General features: G+C 43.6%; 1 protein-coding gene and 1 long non-coding RNA gene across 2 annotated transcripts; one reads left to right on the forward strand and one right to left on the reverse strand.

Annotated features, from left to right (window-relative positions):
- Window positions 1–28: 28 nt before the first annotated feature.
- Window positions 29–13,087, reverse strand: LOC125772432 (uncharacterized). Its single transcript, XM_049444135.1, has 6 exons — window positions 12,859–13,087; window positions 8,869–12,524; window positions 8,620–8,632; window positions 8,265–8,372; window positions 5,213–8,195; window positions 29–771 (listed from the first exon to the last, which is right to left on the reverse strand). Exons 1-6 carry the CDS (start codon window positions 12,873–12,875, stop codon window positions 151–153), a joined length of 7,398 nt encoding a protein of 2,465 aa, XP_049300092.1. The 5' UTR covers window positions 12,876–13,087; the 3' UTR covers window positions 29–150.
- A 683-nt stretch (window positions 13,088–13,770) lies between these two features.
- On the forward strand, window positions 13,771–15,018 carry LOC125767748 (uncharacterized). The gene is made up of 3 exons (XR_007418818.1): window positions 13,771–13,897; window positions 13,992–14,181; window positions 14,264–15,018. It is a non-coding gene; the product is annotated as an uncharacterized LOC125767748 (long non-coding RNA).
- Window positions 15,019–18,364: the final 3,346 nt, after the last annotated feature.

An 18,364-nucleotide genomic window follows, 5' to 3' on the forward strand; every position in this document is an offset into this window, starting at 1 on the left:
CTGCAGTATCATGAAAATTGTTTATTTATTCATTCAAATGTTAATTTCTTCTCTCTCTCTCGCTCTCTCTCGCTCTCTCTTTCTTCCTCTTTCTCACTTCTCCATATCTCTTTCTCTTTTGCGCTCGCTCTCCCTCTGCATGTTGTCTCTTCATTCGCAGCAAATACCGTCGACCTCCTTCGAACACACATCTGCAGCACTATCGTATTCTTCATCCCGTGATTTGTACCAAAACTCAACATCGACCTCCTTCATTGACTCCTTCAAACTGTTCAAAAAACCACACTTCCACGTCGTACCTTCCAGGCCGATTGTTTTCAGATACTTGAACGTCCTTATCAGATCGGACACCGAAAATGAATCGAACTTGTTGCCTCCTAACACAAAGTTCTCCAGATTCTGGAACACTGCGAAGTTACCTACGTCCAGTGTCGTAAGGTTGTTGTTTGAGATATCTAGATGCATTAGGGACGTCGGTGATTCAATGCCATCGGTCTTGATACGCTGCACGAAGCTGTTCGATACATTCAACATATATAGGGGTACTATTTCGTTACACAGTTTGCCTAGCTCCAACTCGGCAAACCTGTTGTAGGACACGTCCAGTTCGGATAGCATTTTGAGCTTGTAGAATGTTTCGAGGCTGCTGAAATTATTGCCTACAGCCGAAATGGTCGTGAGTGTGCTGAATGCTGCCGACTCCGTCAGTTGCACCTCGATCGTAGACAATTGGTTGCCATCGATGTACAGCTTCTCAAGCGTAGACGATACCTTCAGCGATGTAAGAGCATTTCTTTCTAGTCCCAGAATAAGCAGCTGATCGGCAAACGCCATCACACTTTCGTCGAACGAGGTGAATTTGTTTTTAGAAAGATCAAGTCCTTCTAGCGGTAGTCCGGCAAACAACTGAGGATCCAAGGTGCTCAGCTTGTTTCCAGCCAGATGTACTCTTTTCAGCTTCTCCATACCATCAAATAGAGCCGGTTCCACCTGCTCGAATAGATTGTTATCCAGCGAAATGATTTCCAGTGAGTAGAGACGACGGAAAACACCGTTCGGAAGCGTTTTCAGCTGATTGTTGCTCAGATCAAGCTCGTTCAGTGCGTACAGGTTATCGAACATTCCAACGGGCACGGTGGATAGATTTGCATCAGCTAGTCTCAAGCTTTTCAAACTGTACGTCTTTGCGAACAAACCTTCTGGTAGCAACCTGATCGGATTTTCCGACACATCCAACTTCTCTAGCAATCCCAAGGGATCGAATACCCCCGTCTCGAGAGTAGATAGACTATTGTTCAGCAAAACCAGCTCAATCAGATACGGCACATCCGCGAAGAAATCTTTTGGAAGCTTCACAAACTGCTTATTGTCGGAGATTGATAGCTTTTTGAGCGATCGCGCAGAACGGAAGAAATGCACCGGTAGACTGCTGAACGTACTTCCCTGTATGAAAAGCTCCCCGAGCTTCGTTTTGTTTTCCAGCAGCGCATTTGGTACGATCACGTTTTCATACGAAAGTGACATCGATTCTAAACGTTTCAGTCCCACCAAGCCGCTCAAGTCATCGATGCTTACAAGGTTGTCATTGAGGTAGATTTCTTTGAGCATTCCATTGTTACTCAGGGCTTGAGTATCAACGTTGGCCAGCCGGTTCTCCGATAGATCCAACTTTTCCAAATCCGAAAGGGAAGCAAACGGTAAATTACTGAGTCTAGGGAGACTGATATTCTTTAGCGTAAGATCTTCCAAGTATCCCAACCCTTGGAACGTTGCAGGTGTTAATAACCCCAACGCATTGTCACTTAAAGTAAGTGTTTCCAGCTTTCTAAGAGGGGTGAAAACACGCTCCAATGGACCGGAAAGACGGTTACCAGATAAGTTTAACTTCTTCAGCTTAGTATTTTTGGCAAACGTAGATTTCGACAAGCTGTGGAGTAGGTTATTTTCCACAAATAGCTCCTCCAGCTTGGTGAATTTTTCTAACTGAAGAGAACTTATTTCATTGTCGGCCAGGTAAAGTTCTTTTAGTTGCATGTTTTGCGTTACAGCAGTAGATTTAATTCTGTTTTTCTCGAGGGTCATCGCTTTCAGCTTTGGAAGTTTGGTTACCGCAAGGGGAATTTCTGTCAGTTTGTTGTTTTCGAGGTTAATCTTTTTCAGTTGTTTCGTATTCGCGAATGCATTGTCCGATAGGCTGCGGAGACGATTGCCCGATAGATCCAGTACGTCAAGCTGAGGAAAATTTGCTAAGCTGGTCGAAATATTTTGCAACCGATTTTCACTGAGATCCAACTCAACTAGTCGCTCAAGTGGCCGGAACGTTTCCGGATCTAGCTCGGACAGTTTATTGCCCTCCAGGGAAAGTAAACGCATGACCTGTTGCTTAGCAAACAGATTTTTTGGTAAGGTCTTCAGCCCACACTTATCCATCGACAACAGTGTCAATAAAGCCGTCTTTAGAAACTCTTCGTCGATCGATTGAATCGGATTATTATCTAGATGGATTTCTTGAAGTTGATTAGTAACATCGAAAGATTCGCTGCTTAGCACGCTGATAAGATTATTGTTAAGGTACAGCTTTTTCAAAAATCCCAAATTCCGGAACAGACCTCCTTCAATCATCATGAGCCCGTTGTTATTCAAATTTAAAAGCTCGAGCCTTTTCAAAGGATCGAAAGTTCCTGGGAAAATATGACTTATCTGATTGTTTTCTAGCTGCAGCACGTTCACTTTTTTAAGATTTCTAAATAATTCTGCTTCCAGGGATTGTAGCTGATTGTTCTCGATGTACACTTTTGATAGCCTCTCCACACTCTCAAACAGATCGGGATGCAATTGGGTAAGAGAATTATTGGTCAGGTACAGTTTCTCGAGCGATTCAGTTTGTCGGAACAGATCTTTCGGAAGCTCTTTCAAACGGTTGTTGCTCAAATCCAGAATAAGCAGCACTGGCTGCGACAGCAACGTTTCTGGTGCAAGGTTAGTTATCTGATTCGAATCTAGTTCAAGAAAATTCATTTCGATCAACGGTTTAAATGCATCCGGATGAATTGAACTAATGCGGTTATTATTCAGTTTCAGCTTGCTTAGCTTTGGCATCCCCACAAAGCTATCTTTTCTTATCTTCTCTATGTAGTTGAAACCCAAATAAAGTTCATCTATCATTGATAGATCCTCAAACAGTCTATCCGGCAACTCCACGATACGATTTTGAAAAAGGTGCAGATCCGTCATTTGGCTCAAACCGGCAAACAACTTCTGTGGCAGCAATTCTATTTTGTTGCTTCCCATTCGAAGCACCTTCAAATTCTCCAACCCTGCAAACGTAAACTCTTCCACCACATCGATGCGGTTGTTTCCGAAGTAGATGCGCTCAAGATTGGTGGCATTACGGAACATGTAGTTATGCAGCTTCGAAATACGATTCTCGTGCATCAGTAATATTCGTAGCACGGATGCTTCACCGAAAGTGTCGGGTTCGACGCGTTGTACATCTGCCCTGTACATATTCAACATTTTCAATTTATGTCCGTAGTCAGCGATCAGGGACGGTGGAACAATCGATAGACGCGATCCATCGAAACTTACGTCAATGGTAGCGCTTTCGTCAGTGAGATTAAACTTATACGAGTGTATGTCCTCTTTCAAACTCCGTTCATCCAACACAAATTCGCAATCATCGTAGCGACAGCTAAAAACCTTTTCACCTGTTACGCTGACAACGAGAAGGAGCACCGCCACCACTTCTAACATACTGTAAAAACACACACAACAAAACATTCTTATCAGTTTGTTATTCTATAAATATTCGTTACGCCACACTACCTTCTCCAGAAGCTTCCCATCCTATCCGATAGTTTGTCAAAATCTTTAAAACACTGGCACTTGCTCGGCTAGCTGCCGAAACGGAACTGAACCGTCTTCCAACATCAGCAGTGCCATAAATATGCAAGCATCGCGCTTATGACCTTGAACCGACATCAGTTTTATTTTGGCCGATTTTATGTAACCAATACTTGGTCATGATTAGCAACAGGTTTCGTCTGCACGGCTTTTGTTTCTCTTGCTTTGTACTGATCAAGAGTCATCTATCATTTATGGTCTTGTTTTGACTGAGACGATTATTTCGAACCTGTTTTGGGAGTCGAAACACATCTTAACGCTTACCAGGTCATCAACAGCCGTAACCCTTTGATATTTGTCCAAACGAGTTCCATTTACCACGGCTGTGTGTTACGTTGACGTTCTGTATTTATGAGCGATATAGAAGAATTTACTTCTTTCTTTCCGATCTTTTTCAGCTCAACCGCGATTACTTCTTACATAACTCACTATTTTTTATTCTACATAAACACAAAGAACTGTCGGTTCGTGATCTCTTTCCGCCTAATAGGTCATCAACAAACCAGCTGATTAACGCTACAGTAACACAATAAAAACTGCAGTATCATGAAAATTGTTTATTTATTCATTCAAATGTTAATTTCTTCTCTCTCTCTCTCTCTCTCGCTCTCTCTCGCTCTCTCTTTCTTCCTCTTTCTCACTTCTCCATATCTCTTTCTCTTTTGCGCTCGGTCTCCCTCTGCATGTTGTCTCTTCATTCGCAGCAAACACCGTCGACCTCCTTCGAACACACATCTGCAGCACTATCGTATTTTCCATCCCGTGATTTGTACCAAAACTCAACATCAACCTCCTGCATTGACTCCTTCAAACTGTTCAAAAAATCACACTTCCAGGTCGTACCTTCCAGACCGATTGTTTTCAGATACTTGAACGTCCTTATCAGATCAGACACCGAAAATGAATCGAACTTGTTGCCTCCTAACACAAAGTTCTCCAAATTATGAAATGCTTCCAAGTCATCTACATCCAGTGTCGTAAGGTTGTTGTTTGAGATATCTAGATGCATCAGGTGTGGGAATGTATCAGAGTATTCGTTCGTGATATGCTGCACGAAGCTGTTCGATACATTCACCATCTGGAGGTATCGACTCGTATAACATAATTTACCCAGCTCCAACTCGGCAAACCTGTTGTAGGACACGTCCAGTTCGGATAGTCTTTTGAACTGAAAGAATGTATCGAGGCTGCTGAAATTGTTTCCTACAGCCGATACGGTCCTCAGAAAGCTATCCCAGCCCTCCAGTTCGAAGTCGATCGTAGACAATTGGTTGCCGTCGATGTATAGCTCCTCAAGCGTGTAAAATACCTTCAGCGATGTAAGAGCATTTCTTTCTAGTCCCAGAATAAGCAGCTGATCGGCAAACGCCATCACACTCTCGTCGAACGAGGTGAATTTGTTGTTAGAAAGATCAAGTCCTTCTAGCGGTAGTCCGGCAAACAGTTGAGGATCCAAGGTGGTCAGCTTGTTGCCAGCCAGATGTACTCTTTTTAGCCTAACCATACCATCAAATAGAGCCGGTTCCACCTGCTCGAATAGATTGTTATCCAGCGAAATGATTTCCAGTGAGTAGAGACGACGGAAAACACCGTTCGGAAGCGTTTTCAGCTGATTGTTGCTCAGATCAAGCTCGTACAGTTCGTACAGGTTATCGAACATTCTAACGGGCACGGTGGATAGATTTGCATCAGCTAGTCTCAAGCTTTTCAAACTGTACGTCTTTGCGAACAAACCTTCTGGTAGCGACCTGATCGGATTTTCCGACACATCCAACTTCTCTAGTAATCCCAAGGGATCGAATACCCCCGTCTCGAGAGTAGATAGACTATTGTTCAGCAAAACCAGCTCAATCAGATACGGCACATCCGCGAAGAAATCTTTTGGAAGCTTCACAAACTGCTTATTGTCGGAGAATGATAGCTTTTTGAGCGATCGCGCAGAACGGAAGAAGTGCACCGGTAGACTGCTGAACGTACTTCCCTGTATGAAAAGCTCCCCGAGCTTCGTTTTGTTTTCCAGCAGCGCATTTGGTACGATCACGTTTTCATACGAAAGTGACATCGATTCTGAACGTTTCAGTCCCACCAAGCCGCTCAAGTCATCGATGCTTACAAGGTTGTCATTGAGGTAGATTTCTTTGAGCTTTCCATTGTTACGTAGAGCCGGCGCATCAACGTTGGCCAGCCGGTTCTCCGATAGATCCAACTTTTCCAAATCCGAAAGGGAAGCAAACGGAAGGTTGCTGAGTGCAGGGAGACTGATATTCTTTAGCGTAAGATCTTCCAGACTTACTAGCCCTTGGAACGTTGCAGGTGTTAATAACCCCAACGCATTGTCACTTAAAGTGAGTGTTTCCAGCTTTCTAAGAGGGGTGAAAACACGCTCCAATGGACCGGAAAGACGGTTACCAGATAAATCTAAAGTTGTCAATTTAATGTTGTTTACAAATGTAATTTCTGATAGGCTATGCAGTAAGTTATTTTCCACAAACAGCTCCTCCAGCTTGGGGAATTTTTCTAACTGAAGAGAACTTATTTCATTGTTGGCCAAGTAAAGTTCTTTTAGTTCCATGTTATCCATCACGGCAGTAGATTTAATTTTGTTTTTCTCGAGCGTCATCGCTCTCAGCTTTGGAAGTTTGGTTACCGCAAGGGGAATTTCTGTCAGTTTGTTGTTTTCAAGGTTAATCTTTTTCAAATGTGTCATATTTACGAATGCATTGTCCGATAGGCTGCGGAGACGATTGCCCGATAGATCCAGTACGTCAAGCTGGGAAAGATTTGCTAAGCTGGTCGAAATATTTTGCAACCGATTCGCACTGAGATCCAACTCAACTAGTCGCTCGAGTGGCTGGAACGTTTCCGGATCTAGCACGGACAGTTTATTACCCTCCAGGGAAAGTAAACGCATAAACTTTTGATTCGCAAACAGATTTTTTGGTAAGGTCTTCAGCCCACACTTATCCATCGTCAACAGTGTCAATTGAGGGGTCTGTAGAAATGCTTCGTCGAGCGTTCGAATCGGATTATTATCTAGATGGATTTCTTTAAGAAGAGTAGCGCCGTTCAAACATTCGCCGCTTAGCCATTCGATAAGATTATTGTTAAGGTAAAGCCTTTTCAAAGCTGTCAAATTGCGAAATAAACCTCCTTCAATTAACCAGAGCCTATTGTTATCCAGATCCAACAGCTCGAGCTCTGTCAACGAATCGAACGTACCGCGGTGAATGGTACTTATTAAGTTGTTCTCCAGCAGCAGCACATTCAGTTTTTGAAGATTACTAAATAGTCCGTCTTCGAACGTATTCACCCGATTGTTCTCGATATGCAGTTCACCTAGCTTCACCAAACTCTCAAACAAACCGCGAGGCAGCTCCTCAAGAGAATTATTGCTCATTCGTAGATCTTCCAGTTCAACAGTTTGGCGGAACAGATCTTCCGGAAGCTCTGTCAAGTTGTTCACACTCAAATCCAGATAGCTTAGTTTCACCTGTGACAGGAACGTTTCCGGTGCAAGTTTAGTTAATTTGTTTGACTGTAGATAAAGATTGTTCAAAGCTAACAACGGTTTGAACGTTTCAGGTTCGATCGATTTGATGCGGTTATTTTGCAGCGCTAGAATTTTTACTTTGGGGATCCCAACAAAGCTATCTTTTCTAAGTTTCTCTATGTAGTTAAAGGCCAGATACAGTTCATCTAGCATTGATAGATCCTCAAACAGTCTATCCGGCAACTCCACAATGCGATTGTGATCGAGGTGTAGGTCCGTTAGTCGTTTCAAACCGGCAAACAACTTCTGTGGCAGCAATTCAACCTTGTTTCTGGACAGTCGAAGCACCTTCAAATTCTCCAATCCTGCAAACGTAAACTCTTCCACCACATCGATGCGGTTGCTTCCGAAGATGATTCTCTCGAGATTCGTTGCATTACGGAACATGTAGTTATGCAGCTTTGGAATGCGATTTTTCTGCATATGCAGCATTCGAAGTACGTATGCTTCACCGAACGTGTCGGGATCGACGCGTTCTACATCTACCTCACGCATATCCAACACGTCCAGTCTGTGCCCGTAGTCAGCGATCAGCGACGGTGGAACAATTGATAGACGCGATCCATAAAAATTTACGTCAATAGTACCGCTTCCTTCAGTGATATTAAACTTATACGAGTGTATATCCTCCCCTAGGCCATGCTCGTCCAACACAAATTCGCACACATTGTAGTCACAGCTAAACACCTTTTCACCTGTTGTGCAGACAACCAAAAGCAGCACAGCGACCACTTCTAACAAACTGTAAAAAAAATCCAACAAAACACTCATATCATTCACAACTCTGCTAACATTCGTCGTATAACACTACCTTCTCTTGAAGCTTCCCATCCTATCGGCGACTTCCTCCAAAACCTTCAAAACACTCGGGCACTTGCTCGGTTCGCTGCCGAAACGAAACTGAACCGTTTTCCCACATCAGCACTGCAATAAATATGCAAGCATTACGGTTATAACCTTGAACCGATATCAGTTTTGTTTGGCAGATTTTTTGTAAGCAATATTTGATCACGATTAGCAACAGGTTTCGTTTGCTTGGGTTTTGTTCTACACACGCCGGCCTGTCATGGGCCATTTATTATTTATGGTTTTATTTTGCGACTGAGACGATTATTTCTATAGAAACAAAATACAACGTAACGCCTAACAGGTCATCAGTGTATTACCTTTGACATTTGTCTAAACGTGTTCCGTTTACGGGATGTAGAATGCGATTAAAAGTTGTGTGTTTATGAGCAAGCAAGAAGAATTTATTTCTTTCTTTCAAATAATTCCCAGTTCTACCACCATCACTCCTTTTATAGCTCACTGTCATTTATCCAACATAAACTTGAAACAAAGAAGGTTCTTATTCAGTATATTCATCCCAAAGCGATCTTCTTCGTGTCCTCGTTTTTCCCCTCCATATTATCAACAAAACAGCTGACTAACACGAGCAATGGTACATGTTGGACTCTCGGTACTTCCATGATGCCAAAACCGGACATCTCTGTCCTGTATGTAGCTTTCCAGCTCATCCAGAAAAGCAGGATCCCAAGCAGTACCATCCAGTCCTATCATTTCCAAATCCTTAAAACTGTTCAACACCTCCTCGATGGAGAACTTTTCGAACGCATTTCCTCCAAAGATAAAGCTTTCCACGGCCGGGAAATATCGGTAGGCATCCATCTCCAAACTGCTCAGCTTATTGCCGGACACATCCAAAAGCTCCAGGAACGCGTGTACTTCTATTTCCGCCAAATCCAATTCGTCGATAGCGCAGTGAGATACGTTCAATACCTCCAATACCGACATCGTTTTCGATATTCTGCCCAACTCCAGTACTCGAAGCTCACCATTGTACGATACGTCCAGCTCCTCGAGATTGTTGAACCGGTACAGCGAGTCCAGTTCAGTGAACTTATTGTTCGCAATCGATAGGCTGTGCAGATTGTACGACGGAGAGTTGTCTACCTCGATCGCCATTAGCTGATTGTTTTCCACATACAGTTCCTCCAGATCTTCTGTTACTCGGATCGAAACGAGCTGGTTGTCGTCCATGTCTAGCTCAACTAGCGTCTTGGAGAATGTCGTTTGCTGAAGATCGAATGTGGTGAATTTGTTAGATGAGAGATCCAACAGTTCCAGATCGAGTGAGTCGTGGAACAGTTGAGGATCAAGACTAGTCAGCTCATTGCCGCTCAAATCAATCGTGCGCAGATTCTTCAAATCATCAAACAATACCGTATCGAGCGTTTTCAGATGATTGTTATCCAGCGAAAGAATTTTCAGTGAGTACAGATTTCTAAACACACCATTCGTTAATCCATTTGCTAACTGATTCTCGCCCAAGTCCAAGTTTTCCAGATCGTAAAGGTTGTCAAATATACCCATCGGAAGGGTACGCAGCTTCATGCTTGAAAGGTCCAGCACCTCCAATCCAACAACCTTGGCAAACACGTCGCGATCCAGCTCTCCAACCGGATTGCCCGAAAGGTAAAGTTCATCCAACCCGTCCAACGAATCGAAAATGCCCTTCTCAAACTGCGTCAATCCATTGCGCATGAGCACCAGCCTTTGCAGGTTAGATAGATCCTTAAACCACTGTTTATTCAGCACACCCAGCTTACTATTATTGACGATCGCCAACGTTTGCAGCTTCTTGTTGAAATGGAAAAATCTACCAGGAATTGGGCTAGCAACACAATCGAACAAATACAATTCCTTCAACCGTTGGTTGTTCTGTAGCAAATCTTCGGTGAAATCGATTGCGCCAGGTCCGATAGAGATGGTCTTCAGATTACCCAAATGTTTGAACGTGTTCGTATCGATGCGCGATACCGGGTTGTGATTGATGTACAACTTTTCCAACATTTCCAACCCTCTCAGAGATGATCCCTCGAGACGCTGAACACTGTTTTCGTCCAGATCTAGTTTTTCCAGCGAGGACATACCATAGAATGGACTACCACTTACATCGGCCAGACTAACGTTCTCAAGCGACAGTTTCTCTACCTTCCGCAAATCACGGAAGCTATTGGAATCCATTGTAACTAGCGGATTGTCCGCTAGCTGAAGATCTTTCAGTTTCCACAATCCAGCAAAACTGTTTACCAACGGTCCCTCCAAATGATTGCTGGAAAGATTTAACTTCTCCAAATTACCATTACGTGCGAACGTGCTCGCAGGAATGGTATGCAAATGATTCCGGTCGAGATGCAATTCTTTCAGCGACTCCAACCGCTCGAAGCTTTGCGGAGTGAGCACTTGGATGAAGTTCTCCGACAGATACAACTCCTTCAAACGCTGCATCATGCTCCAGCTCTGCGGGTCGATATCATGCAAACGGTTACGTGTGAGCGAAAGTATGGACAATCGTAGCAACGATCGCAATGCATCAGGTACGTCATCGATCATGTTACCATCCGCATACAACTCGTGCAATTGTTTCGCCTTGCTAAACATATCGTCCGGAAGATCGCGAAACTTATTATCGGATATGTCGAGCAGCTCCAAGCGGGGAAGATCGAGTACGGCTGGTGATAACTCTGACAGATCGTTATCAGCAAGATAAAGCTCCTCCAGACAGGTGGAGATTGCCGCAAACACTCCATCCGGCAGTTGCTGGATGTTGTTGTTTTCCAGCGAAATTTCCTTCAAACTCTTCTGATTAGCAAACAGCTTAGCCGGTATCTCATCAATAAGGTTCTCTTCTAGTGACAGTGTACGCAACTGAGTCGTATCGTCCAGGAACCGCTCATCAATGCGTCTAATGATGTTTTGCTCTAGCTCCAACTTTCTCAACCGCTCCAGCCCCTTCAACGTACCCGGTTTCAGTTCCTCAATCTGGTTTTCGTTAATGTACAGCTTTTCCAGCGATGATAAACCGCTGAACAGACCTCCCTCAATCGATGACAAACTGTTATCCTCCAGGTCTAGCGTCTCCAACCGTTTAAGGGTATCAAACGTGCCCGGGATAATCTTATGAATAACGTTTCCCTCCAACTGGAGCACCCTCAGACTGGTGGCACTTTTCAGCAGGTGCTTATCGAGCACCCGAATTTCGTTATGCTGCAGTGATAAATCTTCCAAGTTTCTCAAGCTGGCCAGCACGGCAGGCTGCAACTCCTCGATGGAGTTATTGTTTAGCTTCAGTATCTCCAGGTTGATGTTGCCCGCGAAAATTCCATCATCTAGCCGCTCGATGTAGTTGTCAGCAAGGACAAGTTCACGTAGATGTCCGAGCGGAACGAACGTATTCGGTGATAGGAGCTTCAAATTGTTTCCTTCGAGATCAAGCTCGGTGAGTGCGACAAGCGGTGCAAAGGCTTGTGGATCGATCGATATCAACTCGTTCTCTTTCAGTATCAATTTTCGCAGGGCCGTCAACCCGAGGAACGTGTTACGCGACAACCCGGACAGATAGTTGTGATCTAGATGCAACTCCCTCAGTTGTCCCAACTCTTCAAACAACCGATCCGGTAACTCCTCCGCGTGGTTGTGATCGAGATTAAGCTCCGTCAGCTGATGCAATCCGACGAACGTTTTGCTCGCGAACTGAGCGATCTTGTTTCGCGACAGCCGTAACGTTTCCAAATTATCCAACCCACGGAAGGCAAACTCACCGACCGTAACGATCCGATTCGCACCCAGGTTGATGCGCAGCAGCTTCGATGCACGTACAAACGCATCATCCTTCAGCACCGTCAGATGGTTCTTCTGTAGCTGCAAGTACTTCAGCTCGTGCGCATCATCGAAGGTGCTCGGTTCGAGCAGCTCCACATCACAATCTTCCATCTTGAGCGAGACCACATTTTCGTTGTCGCTAAACAGTGACTGCGGGATGATCGGTAGCGACGAGTACGCTATTTCAACCTCGACGAACGAACCGCTACCATCGCCACCGGTGTTGATGAGCGCCTCGGACACCTCGTCCGGTGTGTCCAAGTAAAGGTTCCACAGCTTGCATTCGCGCCCATGCCGATGGCAGCTGAAGGTGGACTGCCCCGGGAGAGCAGCTGTCACTGTGCCCGCGAACAGCAGCAACAGAACGATCAACCGTGGTACACCTACTGCAGATGCTACGGCGTTACTGCAACGAGACGGTAAGAACGGGTAAAAATAGAAAGCCATTTCATCAGTTGAAATTTCTTTTCCTTATTGCACAATCGGAATAATTAGATTTTCACCATTTCACTTTGCATGATATGGCACGGCGGAAAAAACAAACGGTGCATACAAGTTCCCAACAGGATCAATGTTCGTAGTTGATTGGAAATATTTGCAAAAACGAAATCAATTTACATGAACTAATTTTTTTTACATTAAAGCATTATTAAAATTATACTCAATTATTGTTATACACAAAATTACATGCACAGAAAATTCCATCTTGTTTGTGCTTAAGATTACCACCAACAACGTACTTTTGCTTGAAGTTCATCTTTATCCACTCATAATAAAAAAAAAATCCTCAAAAGTTCACTTCTCTCGGCAAAATTACGCTTCACTTTTGATACACCCTTCTAATGTCTGCTTTTACGATGCTCGTTTACCGAGCATCAGAACGGAACTGAGCGGCCACAGTTGATTTTGCTAGCATTGTAGCAAAATATTTTGTCACCATATCCCAACAGGAAAACACAATCGAGTGTCTGCAGCTGACGACGGCCACAGCCAGCGCTACCGTGGTTTTATTTTAATCACCATCTCATTTCGCATTTTCAATTTTCTATCATACGTCGCGAGGTTTTGTTTTATTCTGGTTACCTTTCCTGTGCGGACGGTACCTCCTGCTAGGCGTGTGCGGTGCAGTGAAAGTACAACGGACCGCGTATACCAAGCGACGCGTTACGAAAATTGGCTAACTGCATGAGACATTTTTGCGTTGTTTCGTGTATTTATTGTTGTTGCCAGTTTGCCATGAAGGCAAGCGGCTGTCCCCACAGCTGTGTCAGTATCGTTGACCTTTTCGTACCGGATTTTAGCAAAATTGTGCGTCGACAGTGATACATTTTTGTTGATCAATCGGTCAAGCTGCTTCCGCGTCAAGTGTTACGTTCCCGTTGCGTCCCAGGCTAACGCTCAAAATGGTGCATGTTTGTAAATAAATGGACCAGACGTTTTGGGGTGGTTTTATACGCACGTACCAGAAACCCTCGCCCAGGGGAAGTTGGAAAGCACAAGCAGGAAGACAAGTGTAAAGGTGTAATGCGTTATTTATACTCACTAACGCCGTTGTTCTATTTCGGGCCGGATGGGATCAAAGCCGTTTATTCGCATGGCCGGTACGGTTTTAATGAATGCAAACGCGTGCTAGGGTAATGTTTGTTTGCCAAAAAATGAATAAAATAAAAACAAAACCCAAAACGACTTGTCCGTCCAACATCTGCCACTAATTATCTCCCGATTTAGGGTTCTAATGCACTGCTACTAAATGGGAAATTGTTGGAACAGAGGTGGACTGTAAGCGATGACTTTATTTGAATTGACATTTCCTTAAAATATTCTTACAAAAAATAATTAAAATCTAATACGATGTCTTACATTCAACGCACAGCCATTGTCATTAGCGAAGAAAACGATCATCTAAACGATCAAGACAATGATGATGAAGATCGTGCGTTCCTGTCGCGATGAAGATATTATTTCCTTTTCGCTTAAAAACAGCACCAAAAAAAATGCGAGCTTTCCTCCCAGTTCCTCACGGATTTAGAAGGAAATGATTTGTGTTTTGAGTGAAGCGATGGGTAAGAATTGAATCAACACGATTTTTTTTTCTTTTATTTCATGCGTAACACCCTTTTGCTCTTGATTGGTTCCTTTGCAAAGCCCCAATCGGTCACTTGAAGCCATCCTACCATCAGCTCAACCGTTCGTACAACCCGGTTGGACATCCTCTTCGGGACATAACCATCAATAATGGGTGCCCGTAAATCGTCAACAGCATAAAAAAAAAACCCTAGTAAGGCTTCACTAGCAGCGGGGCACAAAACCAGAAGTGGGGTCAAAGTAAAAAAAAGGCGAGACGATCTGATAAATGTGTTCCACCGTGTCCAACAGCAACTATCCGGTCAGCTTTGCACGATTAGAGGCATCGCATCTCCCCCGTCGTTTCTGCCAATGGGGCCTCAACGATTCAAAATCATCATCATCATCATCATCGTCACGGTGCAAACTAGCCAGCCATGGGGGTTTTTTGAGAGATGAATAGAACTCGCGGCAAGCATCACGCGCACACCGGCAAAAGGGTACTATTAAATGGTTCACCGTCTAGGCCCAAAAGGGGCACAAACACAACCACGCAAACAAAAGAAAGGGAGGCTGTAATTTCCCGGTAGCTACCGTTTTCGTTTTGGGGTCTAATGTTTTATCGTTCAGTAATCGAAATCCATCATCAAATCAAAGAGACTCCATTAGGAGCTAGGACGCTCGCACATGGGTTCAAGTTCACCGCTACTGTTCTTATTGCGATTGATGAGAATGTTGGGTTGAATGTTTGAAAATAGGACTGTTTGAATGTTACACAAGTTTTTGAAAAACAAATTTAATTTCGTTCCGGAAAATAAAACAAACTTTTAATACAAAACGATAAGAAAAATTAGAGAAATAATACTTTCATCAATAAATAATAAAAATACTTTCAAATAATACTAAATAATACGAAATAATACCTTCAAAAGACATTCTGTTTTTTATTTTTGTTTTTTTTTATTTCAATTTGTTGTCTTTAAATATATTTTGATAGACTTTTGAAAGATTTTCTCTCTGCTATTAAAATCCTTGCCGTCTCCCAACATTTGGGTGGATACGATTTAAATCCATGAAGTGACCTTTTTGGAACAGTAGCCAGTTGGGTCGTCAACCGAGTTGTCCTGCTACAACTCGCAATGGCCACTAGCGTCTGTCGATGGTGGTGTACACAACCGTAAAGCATCCATTTTCTGTCGACTCATGCCTGTAACCAAAGGCACCCATTCTAGGTTTTACCGGGCGAACTCCTTCATGGCACTCACATTCGTTCAATCAATTACCCGGACCGTCCGATCAGTTCGTTCGCATCTCGTCCTTCCATGTTCGGCGACCAAACTCAAATCCTCCCCCGCCTACGGCAATATCATTCCCTCACCAAAAACCCCTTTAACTCCTTCTTCCCCATTACAGCCATGATGCACTGATTTTCAATACTTTCCCAACCTGGCGACGATGATTTATCATCGTGGCTGCGATCAAACTCGCTCGCTTTTTGGCTTTTCTTTTCTGCGATCAACATCCCCCTCGCTTTTTCCCCCCCATGCATACCGACACGTTACGATTAAACATGAATGAATGTAGTGCCTTCTCTATCCACCTTCTTCTGTTCGGTTCGGTCGAAAGAAAGATCGAGTGCCTGATAGCGCGATAGCTCTACCATCGATCGTAACGAGCGTGGTCGTGAATGAAGCCCACCATATCGAAGACAACGACGATTGGTTTGGCTTTGGGACTGTTCCTTTTTTTATGTTGCTTTTATTTTATTTCCCCTGTGCCTTCAAACAGGGAAAGAGGCTGCCTTTTATTTGTTGGTTTCTTTCTTTATTAATGGAACGCCACATTTTCCCTACAGCCGATGGGCGAGGTCGTTAAGTGACCGGAAATCGTCGTCGTCGTCGTCATGGTCGTCGTCGAAGTGTTGGAACTGTTGCTGCAACGTCAGGAACTTCTCACTGCATCGAAGATCATCCCGCTGACAGAGACTGTACGATCTGATCGAAGATGGCCCTGGCCGATCACGAATGAGTCGCCGTCCATGATGAGTTAGCGCTTTCTTAGGACTACCAGAGAGAGTGAGGGTGAAAAAAAAATGAAGACAGACACCCTTTCTGTCATAATTGAGCAATCGATGGCGTTTTGTCCTGCTGATGGAAAGATGAGAAATAAGGTAGTCCTTTCTTCCGGTGCTATGGTGTCTAAGAAAGGAAAGAATACTTGAATCAATCACAGCAAAATGCTAATACATTATTGTCACTACATTTGTAGCTTATAAAGACATTGAATAATTTAGAATTCAGACTTCAATGATTTCTAACTACATAAAATCCAGTGCGGCAATAGTGATCCGTGTCCTTGAACTTATCATCTCTTTTGCATGCCGCATAGCTTCAATTATACTTACATTTCACAAAGAAAATATTACTACAACTTGTACAATATTCCGGTTTAGACCCAAAGGCGGAAACGGCAAACATTGAGCATAGCAGTGTTGCGCGGAAGAATCTTTTACCTCCGGCACACCACAACGAGACAGAGAGCGAAAAGCAACAAGCAGAAAAAAAGTAGTGCGCAACCGAACGAACGATGCGGATTCGACTTCCGGCGTGCCTTTGCTCAGCTGAAATCAATTAAGTGTAATTTTACTGAATTTCAAGTTCATTATTTTTCCTTTCATTCATACGATACCCAACCTTCGCCCGGTTGACTCGTACGTACGAGCGGTTTTCGTGCTGGATGATGGAGTGGTTCTTTCCATTTCCCATTCACCAAACAGTACGTTGTGGCGTATCAGTGCCGACCACAACCTTCGGAGAACTGTGCGCCGGATCGTGAACAGGACGGATCTGCCAAACGTCACTCAAACGGTTTTGCAGATCCTTGAAATGAACTGTTGACTGTTGTTGGAGGCGAAAGGAACAAAAAAAAATAAAGAACAATCAACTACAAGTACTGCGATGCAATACGGGGAAAAGCGATGATTCGATTACTCTGTCTCGGGAGCACATTTTTTCACCACGATCAACTAGTCTGTCTCGGGTTCAGACAAATCGGAATCCAAAAGGTAGCTTATCTTTTGTTTCCCCTCGCTTTGCTACCAACTTAACCGCGTACCTTGTATGTGGATACGGGGCGCTATGTTCCGGAAATAGCAAACCAAACCCGAAAGAACTAACCTCCAATAATTCAATCGCTTCGAACGATTCCACCATCACGAAACACACCGTGCACAAGTTCACAGCCACTAAGCAAAGCGCGCGGAAAGCGTCGTGGTCATCCAGTAGCAACCGAGAGCGTCAGCGTCCAGGCCTGGCTCTTTTTATGCATTATCATTAACTTTAAACTTCTGAATCAAAATATACCGACTTTGGCTCATCATCATATTTAATTGATTAAAAGAAAACTTCAAACTCCTGGGCTTCCGCCCCTTTCTGCTGCAATCCGGCAGACCGGCCGTGATCTAGGGAGCTATGGTACGTGGTCTTTTCTCTTACCTATGCCAGCTTAATTTTGTTGCAGACCTTGTGCCCACTTGGACGCCCCCTTTTGGCCGTGCCTTCAGCTAGTACGGTCAGGCCGGCCGTACCAGCATCTGTCGGTGAAGTGCCAGGTGTGATCTGTGGTGGAAGGATGAGGAGGAACTAGTGGTAGGGAGGATGAGAAGGAGCACCATTCACGGTTTGTGTAGTGGATGAGCTGTGAAAGAAGCTTTTGCTGCCAATGAAGTAAAGTGGTAATACACTATTGCTGCATTTAGAACGCAATGCAACTCGGTTGAGCATTTGTAGCTGACTGTTCAGTAATAATATTTTTTTATTTTGCTTAAAAACCTTTGTTATCTAAAGATTTTATTTACACACATTGTATTCAAAACATAAAGTTGACTTTTTAGGAATAAATTCTGAATTGTATCGATTTTGTATTTTGTTAAATTTTACATACATACAGGTAGCCGCCGAGAGACAGTATTAAAGCGGACCGCGAAAATCCCGAAAAATCCTCGTATATTCAATATCCGGTACAATTTCGCTGAAATTGATATTTTTAAATTCAGCATCAAATTAAATTTAAACTTATTTCCTTGCATTTAACGATATAAAATCACATATAAAACCATATTGATATTTTTAATTTCAGCTTCAAATAAAATTTAACCTTATTTTCGTAACTCCGAGAGCAACT

This window comes from Anopheles funestus, chromosome 3RL, assembly GCF_943734845.2.
Source record: "Anopheles funestus chromosome 3RL, idAnoFuneDA-416_04, whole genome shotgun sequence".
In the NCBI taxonomy this organism is placed as follows: Eukaryota; Metazoa; Arthropoda; class Insecta; order Diptera; family Culicidae; genus Anopheles; species Anopheles funestus.

Excerpts from the sequence above, each read along its gene's own strand:
- LOC125772432 (XM_049444135.1), bottom strand. Across the intron at positions 8,196-8,264 it reads ATGGGAAGCTTCAAGAGAAG|TTTGTTAGAAGTGGTCGCTG; the intron begins GTAGTGTTATAC and ends TTTTTTTTACAG. Across the intron at positions 772-5,212 it reads ATGCTCTTACATCGCTGAAG|GTATCGTCTACGCTTGAGAA; the intron begins GTATTTTACACG and ends ACATCGCTGAAG.